We start from the raw sequence: 12,342 nt of genomic DNA, 5'->3' as shown, positions 1-12,342 counted from the left end.
GAATATTTCATTGTATTCTGTATTTACTATTGGTTCAGTAAATAGTAAATCCTTAAATAATGTTTTAATAAGTTAATTTTTTTTTCTATCTTATTGGATACCTTGCCTTGCATTAACAATGACCATTATAGAGTAATAAAGTTTTCCAACAAGTCCCATAATTAAAGGAATTTTTCGGCCTCTCCTGTCGCTCCAGGCTCCCAAAAATAATGATAGAATTATTGGAACAATATGTCCTGCTATATTGTTCCATTGATGGAAATCTGATACAGTAATCTGAAAAAAAAATTACTAAAATCATTAATCAAAATTAATAATTATTTTTTAACTTCCCGTAGAGCAAGTTAAAGTAAACGCAAAAAAATCGAAAATGAAAATGATTATATATCTTTTTCGTTTCAGAGATTTCTAAACATTTTGGCATACATTATAAAAAATGCATGCATGTATGTAGGTATGTGGGTGTGTGTGCGGATACAATTTTTCGTCGGCGATTTCGAGAGCATGAATCAACAACCGATTTGAATGATTCAAAGAACATTTGATTCCTATTAATAAGGAGACGTGCTGATTAGTTTTTGGCGAAGGCAGGTCCGGTCGTTTCGAGACAAAGAGTGCAAAAAATGGCATTTCACTTGGAAAATTTGAAACTGAAAAAAAAAATCAAAATTTCAAAAAAAGTCAGTTTCGGAATTTGTCAAAAAAATCAACATTTTAAAGGATCTTTCAAAATATCAAAATTAAATTTTTCTTTCATAAACTTATGATATTAAAAATTAAAAATATAAAATCAAATTTTCAAAACTTTTTAACATTTTCAAACAAATTCAATATTCTCAACAAAAAAAATCTTGAAAAACAATTCTTGCAATCATATAATAACTGGTATACTAATTTTTAATTAAGGTAAAACAATTTTTATTTTATCAAATAAGTATAAAGACTCAAAAATCTCAAATTTTGCAAAAAAGAAATAAATTCATTAACAAATACAACCGTTGATGTATAAAATTAACAAATCATACAGAAATTCAATATAAAATATAAAAGTAATGAAAGTAATTCATAAAAATAATAAAATAATTTAAGGGATTTCCGTACCTATCTCCACAAAAATTACTTATTTCATAATTATTAGTAATAATATAATCAGCATAATAATTTTTAACTGTATCAAAATTAGTAATATATATATATATATATATATATATATTTAATAGAAATTTATGACAAAAGTAAGATTGAAAATTTTAGAACATTTTTTAGTTTTCTTCAAATCACTTTCAATTTTCTCTGCGGTCATTATAATTTATTGATATTAGTAAACTCTGAATAAAATTTACTAAAATCTAGTAAAAACTGTTGTACATACTTGTATAATAAAATTTTGAACGATTCGTTGTTGGAATACAGACTTTAATATTATATTGAATTTAGTTCATTTTTTTGCAATTCATTAAACAACTTTTAATTTTCATTTCGGACATTATAATTTATGTACATTAGTAAAAACTAGATAAAATTTACTAAAATCTGTAACATTTACACTTACAATTGGATACTAAAATTAACTAGTAACGATTTATAGTTAATTTTATTTCACTTTGCAAAAGTATAAATAAAGTAACACATTCATGTGCAAAATTAGCAAATCCTTCACATAATTATTAAAACAATGAAAATTTAATAATAGGTTTCCCATATTCGTGTTCACATGCATCATGAATATTCCAAAACACTTTCATAAATTTAAGTGCTTTCTACTGCACTTTCTTCGACAATGACGACCCGATTTCTTGGATAAACTATCTTAAACATTCTGTAACTTCTTTATCAGATTTGAATATAATTATAAAAAAAATATTAAATCATATGCACAAAGTTATTTAATTTTCTGACCTAAATTTCATACATGAATAAACAATTTGCACATCGATACTAAGGTAATTTCTACTTCTAGGACTATGACTATTTCTACTTACTTGTACTTTGGTGTTGATGTCTTTATACTGAGAAAGGTTTCTACAAATAGTTTCGTTATATTTATGATTTACTGTGCAGGATTTGTGAACAAAAAATGCCTGTTCGACGACAGAAGTCGTCATGAATGCCATCATGTACAAGAACATTGTTGGTTCGACTGTGATTTTTGTCCACCATCGATGGCATTTCCAGGTTTCTTCATCTTCAGCCGACTGAAAAAAAAGAAAATTATATACCTATAAGGTTTTTGCGATAATATATTTTTTAACATCCCGAAATAAAAGTTCACTAAAAATAATTCCGACTTGCTAGTTTTATAATTGCTCGACATTTAAAGCCATTCTGAATTGAATGACAAAGTATGTTTGTGTGTGGCTGTTCATTATCAATTTTTTAAAAATATATGATACACCCAATATCTTTTAATATTTTGTTTGCACGATAATAATTCTCAAAGGTTTCAATTTCACTTTTGCGATAGGAAACCCAACCGATGATTTTATTCGCAGAATAAGTTTGTTTACATAAATTATATCGACAAGGTGTCGAATAAATAGAGTTATCAGTTCAAGAAATATTGTCGAACGATTCCGAAAGATTTTTAAAAATATCTGATTAAAATCCTTTTTCGGGAAGTTGATGAAATAATTTAATTTCTATTGTTTATTATTATGCAAAATAATAGAACTAATAATAATTTTAAAAGTAGGACAACAGATTGAATTTTGCAAAATTTGAATATTTGAATTGTCATATAAAAAATTGATTTTAAGAAGTAAAGTTTTAATCTTATTAAGTGAATTGGATAGAATACGATATATAAAAAAATTAGTGTAAAATATATAAAAATTAGAAATTAAGATAATATAAGAATATGCAAGTTTAGAGAACAACGTTAAACAAATATATTAAGTAACTTTAAATAAGGCATCCTTAGTAAAGTTTAGTTTAAGCTAGTTTAAGCATATTGACTAGAAGTTAAAACTTCTAGTCAATATGACTGATAAATAATTTTTTTTAGAAAGTTTCGTAACTATTTTATTTAAGCAAAATTTAAAAAATTTATATATGTGCAATTATTATAAATATATCAAAATCCAGAAGAGTCTGGCTATAAGTATTGAATAAAACAGACTTATAATGAATATAACTAATATGTAATTTTTTTTATAAATTTGCTACCATATACAGGTATTAAAGGATTTTTTCATTTATATTTATAATAATGTAAAAAAATATAATTAAAATTTCTAAAAAACATGAAACAAAAAATATATAAAATTGCATTTATAAACATAGCTATAGAGGATAAAATTTATTATTAGCATTAATGCAATTGTATAAGCAATCTAAAATTATTATAAACTTATAAACAATATATTTTCCAAATGTTTTTTTTTCTCTCAATTATGACTGAGTGCTTGCACAAACAATTACTTGATGTGCTAATTAATATATTGAATCATAATCCCAAAACCGATACATGTGCTCAATTATTTATATTTTATAATTAATATAATACTTAATAATTCCACTACACATTGTTGCTACTTGCTGATAAGGTCAAAATAAACAATTAATCATATATCGAGAAGTAGTGTTAAATTGCGTTCTAATTATTAATTTTAATCAACGACTTATTAGATGTAAATTTTTATTTTAATGATTTTAATTAAAAGTTTGCACTTTACATATTTCGAAATGAAGTACTAATAAGTTTGGATTTAGCTTCAATTTAGTTTTAGTTTTCATAACATTGATTGTGCTATTTTTAAAAAATATTATGTATAATATTTTATGTGAAATGATAAATTTTATTTAAATGTTTGATATAAATGATAATAAATAAATTAATAATGAGAATATAGAAATGTTAATCTAAGTATTGAAAATACAATAAAATTAATATCGTTTTGTTTTAAAAAAGGTAAAGCCCTTGTCTAATATATGTTGTATTGTTCTAAAAAATTAACATTCAAACAGAAGCATTTAAAAAGAAGTTAATGAACGCGTTTGAACCTTACTAGCATTATTATCAGACAAAATTTTAGTATAGAGAAACATAAATTAAAATAAATTTCTTTTAGTTATATTGCCATTTTCTGGGATTATATGATTTAATACACAATTATACATTATAATGTTCCAAAAATGTGACTGGAATAGAAGAAAAAAAAAATCCAGAACAAATTGTTATAATACTCCATTAATAAATTAATTATTTAATCCTAATAGTTTTGAACATGAATCGTAGTTAAATTAAAATAGATTTTTTGCAATATTTTGTATATACATATAGCTTCGTACAAATAACCTTAGAACTTAGCAAACCGATTTGTAATATATTGTGGAATATTTAAGAAGTACAATTTAGATTGGAATCTTATTAGAATTATTAGCAGTCATTAAAACATTCACAGAAAAAATTTCAAATTAAGACGATTATTAATTAATAAGTTAATGGAATATTAATTAAACGTTAAGTTGACTAAATATAAATGATAATAAAATTGAAACCAAAATTTTCAGATTAATGAAACTAGTATAATTTTCTTTTAATATTTCATTAATGAATAGAAATTGTAATAAATATTGAATTAAAAATTTAAGAAAATTTAAATAAATATTTATGGATTAGATTTTGATTGAATTTTTCATTTGTACATCCATTAATTATGATCTAAAATTCCTCTAAAATCATAAAGGCCAAAAATTTTGTTTTATTAGTCCAAAAAAGAAATCATAAGCCAAATGTAGCTTATAAAAAAATCAAAAAAGCTAATAAAAAATGATGATTGATTTTTTTCAGTACTTCCACAATGAAGCAATAACATATTTGTAGAATTATTAAGTTAAACTATTTATCATTTTACCTTACACTTCCTGATGTAAAAAATTGCTAAAACTAATAAAATATCTTATTGATTAAGAATATTATTTCCGCATTCCATTGGAAGTTTTATGCAACTTATTGGCCATAAGGTATAAATGCAATTTAAAACTGTTTATTTCATACAGTCATAGCCTCAAAATATACAAAAACTTCTTGAAATTTCACAATATATTTTGTTTTACTCAAAAATCGCAATTAGAATATCAAATAGACACTTTTTCACGCATGACACGAATATACTCATCAATATATAAAATTCAGCTACTTCCTCATGACGAGTATATTCGTCAATCACTTTAACTGAATAAAATGAATGCTATTTATATCCATTCATTCGCCTATATTTTCATTCGTAATATATTGAATAATATTTGCATAATATATTGATCATTGAATCAAAAATGAAATATGTGATTTCATTCGTGACGTAATTGGGACGTTTTCGCGATATTTTGATGAAAGTAAAAGTTTTTTGCATTATGCCACATATATAATGAGGTTAATATATCATACAAAACGGTTAAGTACTTGAATCAAATAACACTTGAGCAAAATTTACTCTAATAAAAATACTATATATTAGTAATTACTTGTGTAAACGATTTACTTACAAAATTATATGTTAGTAGTTCTACAAAACCATGCTTTTGTTACTAAGAATCCACTTACATATTCTTCGAAAACATATTTGATCCGTCGCATTACACACACAGTAACTCTCAACAACAAAGCACAACAAAACACTAATTTAAATATGAAATAAACAAATTTATTTAAATATGCAATTCACAAAACTATAAAATTAGGTTAGAATCCATAGACGAGCGCGTGCGGCCGACATAATAATTTTTACGCACGTTTCTGTTGCCGGCTACAAGAAATATTATTAGTCATTGTAGAGCAAAGAGGGCTTTTTTTCTATTTAGGATTGGTATTAAAACTGGTTTTTAGCACTACAAGGACACTACTGAATGAACATAAGAACGAGTTATAATACGTTTTATTAATATTTATTGTGTTCAAGTGGATACAAAATGCCGAAATGTAATGCGAACCGATTCGCACAATCGAATTTGTCTGGAAGAATTGTTAAGAGTACAGAAAGTGTTATGCAGATACGGATTGGGTTGTGGTGAATTTTAAATTAGTCGTACAACATTTCAAAGGCCAAATCACGGATTAAATAGAAATATTATGTCACAATGCGATCAGGCGTTTTCCACATTAAACCTAACCTCCAAAACGCGCAAACGCTAAATAACAATTTTATCATAAGTGCAACTTTCTAATGTCTCATTGATAACAAATACGTGAAGTTAGGTTTTATGTGTAAAATGCACTGCAATTACAAATCTTTTTGAAAATTCGTAATTACCAACTCATACGAATATAGTCCCGTAATTTGATAGTAAATCTAACCCCCAAATAGCAACTTTCTGATGTCTCTTTGATAACACATACGTGAAGTTAGGTTTTATGTGTAGAACCGCCTGATCGCGCAGTAAATACATAGTTTTTTTGAAAATTCGTTACTACAACTCATTCGAATATACACCCGGAACATGGCAGTAAATCTAACCCACAAATAGCAACTTTCTGATGTCTCTTTGATAACACATACATGAAGTTAGGTTTTATGTGTAAAAAGCCTGATCGCATAGTAAATACATAGTTTTTTTGAAAATTCGTTGCTACCAACTCATACGAATATAGATCCGGAACATGGTGGTAAATCTATCCCCCAAATAGCAACTTTCTGATGTCTCTTTGACATACGTGAAGTTAGATGTTATGTGTAAAACGCCTGAAATCTAACCCCCAAATAGCAACTTTCTGATGTCTCTTTGATAACACATATACGTGAAGTTAGGTTTTATATGTAAAACGCCTGATCGCGCAGTAAATACATAGTTTTTTTTTCAAAATTCGTTACTACCAACTCATACGACTATAGATCCAGATCATGAATTTGCCATAACATTTCTATTTTATCCGAGAATTGGTCTCTTGATGTTTCACAAAAAAGTATGTTGAAGGTTTGGTATTCCAGATGTACTTATTAACTTCCCATAGTGTAAGTTATAGTAATCGCAAAAAAATCTAAAATATTTTTTTTATATATCTTTACGTTCCAAAGATTTCTGAACATTTTCGCATACCTTAAAAAAACTGAATGTATGTGTGTGCGAATTTTTTCAATTCCAAATTAGCTAAGCAGCACGAATGCTTCAAAAAATGTTCAAAATATTCAAACAAAAATCAAAATACAAAAAATAAATCAAAATATTAAAAAAATCTATTTTTTCCAAAAAGTCAATTTTTTCAAAAATTTTAAAATTTCTCAAAAATCTTTGCAAAGTTTTTTTTTGAAAAAAAAAATAGTTTTCGGTACGGAAAGTTACAGAAATTTTAGGCATGATGACATGCACCACTAGTTTCGATGTCGTCTATCAAATTGCCACAAAACTATCAAAAAGATATACCTATGGTGTTTATTTTAATTTTTGATATCGTCAACGGCAGTAAAGCTAACCTCCAAATCGCACACGTACCCCAATAACATTAGTATGACTACAAGCATTTTTTTATGAATGCAACTCCTTAGTAGTTTCCGTACAACACATAACAGGTCACCGAGCTTTGCACTTATAGTAACATTTAGAACGAAATAAGAGTGGCCTTGCCTTGAGATGAAAAATAGGCAGATTATATAAATATAAATTGGCTTTTTAATCAGATTTTAGGCTGAATTATTAAATTAGTCAAACGCGCCATTATAATCTAAAAAATGTAATTACAAATTTGTAGATTGCAACTAAAACAATCGTTGAAGATATGTAATTAGTTTCGTCTATATCTTTTATAGATGAAATTTCTGATTATGAGATTAGTCGTTATTGTTGTGAACTGATAAGTTTCTCATAAAGATATACATTTCATGTTTTTATGTTTCTTCTGTTTTTTTTTTAAATAAAAATATATTATTTTGGGAATTAGAATGATTTGCCATGTCAGAACTAAATGACGAAAAATAATTTCAAATTTAAGGAATAAAAAATAAAATTTTATTAATCATAATTATAAAATTAATTTTCAAATGACTCAAAATCAAATTTCAAATACAACTTATTTTGTTCGTTCAGATTTGTATTTGTTTCATTTTACTTAATTATTAAAAATCACAAACAATAAATTATTAAATTCAATTGCCTAGAAAAAATGAACTTAGAAAAATTCGTATCTGTATCTTAAAAATATTAATAAATTGAATCAAGTCGATTATTACAATATGGAAGTATGACGTACAAAAAATTATATATATATATATATATATATATATATATATAAAATTGTCGATGTGCAAATTCTTTTCAACATTTTTTTCAATGGCACAAATACATGACTGTTATTTGTCGAACAAACACTTAAGCGATTATAATTCGCTATTGTTTTAGTTTTGTTTGATTTGAAAATTTATTGTTTATAATTCTTAATAATTATGCAAATTAAAACAAATACATAGTTGACTGAATAGAAATTGGAATATAGAAATATGTAAGATTTGATTTCATAATTATATATGGACCTATTCATTTGTTAATTGTTATTTAATTATAGTGTATTTGTACTACTCAAATGACTTAATAATTTACTGACTACAATTTAAATGTTTAAAATTTAAATTTTCATTCTAACAATCCGAAAATTACTGAACGCTTGATGAAGACATATATTATAATAGCATCAACATTCAAAACAAAATCACAAAAATTTAATAAACTTTCAGGATAAAAAACAAGGTATTATATTTATATTTAATATGTTGATATCATATTTAATACGAAATCAACTCAATGATTCGTGTTTTTTTTTTAAATCTTGTTTCATCCATATGAAGAAGTGTTGAACCGAGAGTCGAAACGTGTAGATATCATGTTAATATTTTTTGAAACATAACGTAAAAACCTTCTGAATATTTTGGCATACCTTAGAAAAAATGGATGTGTGCCCACGTTTCCGGGCGCACGGATCAACCGATTTGAATGATTCAAAAAACATTTCACATGCATTGCAAATGCACAAAAATGCAAAAAATGCTATTTACCGGACAAAAATGATCATTGGGCATATCAAATTATCGGATATTTTATGAACATTTTATTGATGAATACAAATTTTGTTTCGATATTCCATCTCTACGCAGCAGAATCACTTTGAGAAAAAATCTAAATTTTCTAAAAAATTCCAAAATTTTACAGTAGGTACGAGAAGTTCCAGTAATTTGCATTGGGCACACTATACTCTTTTATTTTATTCAACAGTTTTTTTTCATTAATCATTATTTTTTTGTATGTATGTTTTTTCTGGTTTGAATTTGTTATTTCGTTGATTGATGACACACATACAGTGTCGAAACGTACATAATATTTATTGCTTTTTATTTCGACTCTTTGGCTACAAATAAACATTTTAAGAATGTTTCAACGCCAAAAAAAATTTAAAATTTTTATTATATAAAAAGATTTTCTTGGGAATTCATACAATAATTAAACAATTTTAGTGACGAAAATGTTTTAATTGTAGTAGAAGACGTTTCGAGTCCTAATTTGACCCATTTTCAGTTCATATAAATAATTAAAAGAAAAACACAAAAAATGGTACATCAATTAATATAACACAAGTTATATGTCTAAAACTTTTCAATAATTGTTAAATTCAATTTAAACGGTTATTCTGATCTTGACAATTCTTTTTAGAGTTTGTCAAGGAAAATTGTTAAGATTTTTGAATAAACGATAAAACTATAGTAATATTGTAGAAATAAATGGCAAAAATTGCAAAAAAACATTTATCATTGTTTGACATTGAAAACATTTGAACTGTCATGTGCTAGAAATGTTAATTCACTTGAAATTTGAATTTAGCTGAAACTATGAGTCTAGATAATATTAGAATATGATATACAAGAAAAATGTAATGTCTGCATTATTATTGGCGAAAAGCAGCTGAGATGTGCAAGAAATTTAAATAATATAAGATACAGTATATGTTTGGCAGATTAGTTATATAATTCAGTTTAATAAATAACGCAACAAGTCCAAAATTGCATTTACATTATTTTTTTAAACTTATGCATGTCGCATTTTGGTTTACTTTACTAAATTATTTAACAATGCAAAAAATATTTGTACTTACTAAATAAATGATTTAGAATTTTGTTTCATGTATCAAAAATTCATTTGTTTGGTATTGGATATGGAATATTTAGCAAGTTGATCTTAGATTGAATAGTGCACATATGAACTAGATTTTACAAATTAACTCGCCTAAGATTTGTACATCAACAATAATGTTTATCAAATTATTAGTAAGAAAAATGTACTTTAGAAATTATAGTTGCCAAAAAGCAACTAATGTATCGTACTAGATTATAAAAATTGTGGACTAAATTATTGAAGCAATTATGTTGTGTGGTAAAATCAAATGTGATATTGTTCTTATACCATAGATACTATATAATTTTTTTCTGAATTTCTTATACTGCTTATGCTAAGATCATAAATGAATCACAAAGCCCAAAAGACATCAAATAGGATATTAAAAAGTATATGGCAGGATATTAAAAAAAATTGGAACTTTTGAATTGTGGACGTGGGTACAGGACAACGTCTGTCGGGTCATCTAGTATATATATATATATATATATATATACTCGTATATAAAAGTTTATTGATTTAGTGTTGAAATATGTATATAAGGTCTGGAAAGGTCATAGATCACATAAAAATCAATAATAATCTTGAACTGATAATTTTTATTGTACCAAACGTTTCGACATATAACTTTATGTCATTATCAGTACATATATACATATATATATATATATATATATATATATACATATGTAAATAAAATTATGTAAATATCCTCAATGCATATTGTGCCATATTGTGCTGCATATGTTATTCGAAAAAAGGTGAACGCACTATAAATTAAACAACAAATGTATAAAATATTTAACACAAACAAAATAACCTACATTCTAATAATCATATACACATAATCACACAAAAAATAAATTATTAACCATTACACAATACTGTCGATAAAACCTAACCTTTCCCATGTGCGTCAGAAAACCGAACATAACCTCAAATATAAAATGTAGATTTTTGAATTAAATTTATTTATTATTATTACCTGGTTCTGAATCGTCTCGGTGCTGCTCATTATAAACTAATCACTTAAACACTATATAACAATTAATAAAACTCTGTAATTTAATAAAACTGTCAATATTTTGACTGACATTAAGACATGGTGTTAGTCGGAGCGAGTACATTCGCATACTGAGGAATTTTGTGTGAAGTTTACAGTTGTGAAGTTAGTTGCGCATGCGCTAAGATGGATGTTGCGCGCGTAATTTGAAGTTTGAAATTTTTGTTTAATTAGCACTTAAAGGTAAATCTTTTTTTTTATTATTTAATAATGGTGTATTAGAGTGTAATATTGATAACACACGCATTATGTTATGTATTAAATTAGATAAGGAAGTGTTTGCACGTTTAATACTGAAACAATCTTCATATTATATATAAAGGTAACTAGCTGTAAGTGGAATTCTGTCTTAAGGCAATTAGGGCATCGTGCCATTAGGGCAAATTGCTGGAACTTCCCGTACCAAAAATTATTATTTTTTTTTAAAACAATTAACATTTTTGAAAAAAAATTACTTTGAAAAAATTAGATTTTTGAGAAACTATAAATTGGACAAAAAAATAGTTTTGTAGTAGTAATTTTTTTTTTTTGAAAAATTTTTTTTTTCTTTATTTTGACATATTGTGGAAGATCTGAACTTTTTTTTTCAAAGCAATCGTACTGCTTTAACTACATAGGGACAAATATAAAGCGCGTAGCGCCGCGTCGCTGTCTAACGCATAAGCATTGGTACGGAACCGATAGGAATGTTAACAAAATGTATACTTATTGTTAAAATCTCTATAAAATGTCTGATAATTTGATGTGCATATGTCTAATGATCATTTTTGACCGCCAAATGGCTCTTTTTTTTACTTTTTCCTTTATATCTCCGAAACCGCTGGACCTACCTTCATGAAAGTTGTATCGATTTTTCATCTTGTCAATACAAATAAAATGTTTTTTGAATTATTAAAATCGGACGCTCCGTTCTCTTAAAAACTGAGTTACCGTTTTCGGAACTTTTTGCCCGTATCTTCGGAACGGCTTGACCTGCCTTTGCCAAAAACTAATCAGCACGTCTCCTATCAATACGGATCGAATGTTTTTTGAATTATTCAAATCGGTTGATCCGTGTTCCCGAAATCGTCGACGAAAATTTGTATCGGCGCACATACATACACACACACATACATACACACACACCATACACACACCACACACACACACACATACATCCATTTTTTCTAAGGTATGCCAAAATGTTC

The 12,342-nt window shown here is 26.1% G+C and overlaps 1 protein-coding gene across 1 annotated transcript in view; it reads right to left on the bottom strand.

Moving 5' to 3' along the window:
- The window catches only part of LOC113368293 (adenylate cyclase type 6-like), a 188,364-nt gene that overhangs the window by 14,044 nt on the left and 161,978 nt on the right, over positions 1 to 12,342 (bottom strand). The window contains 2 exon segments of the mRNA XM_026609839.1: positions 102 to 276; positions 1,983 to 2,195. Coding sequence (XP_026465624.1) covers positions 102 to 276; positions 1,983 to 2,195 — 388 coding nt within the window.

Source organism: Ctenocephalides felis, unplaced genomic scaffold (genome assembly GCF_003426905.1).
Source record: "Ctenocephalides felis isolate EL2017-DRISC unplaced genomic scaffold, ASM342690v1 CF-g0.4_SCAFFOLD_01170, whole genome shotgun sequence".
In the NCBI taxonomy this organism is placed as follows: Eukaryota; Metazoa; Arthropoda; class Insecta; order Siphonaptera; family Pulicidae; genus Ctenocephalides; species Ctenocephalides felis.
The sequence above is the reverse complement of the archived record's forward strand: the minus strand, read 5'-3'. Positions and strand labels throughout refer to the sequence as shown.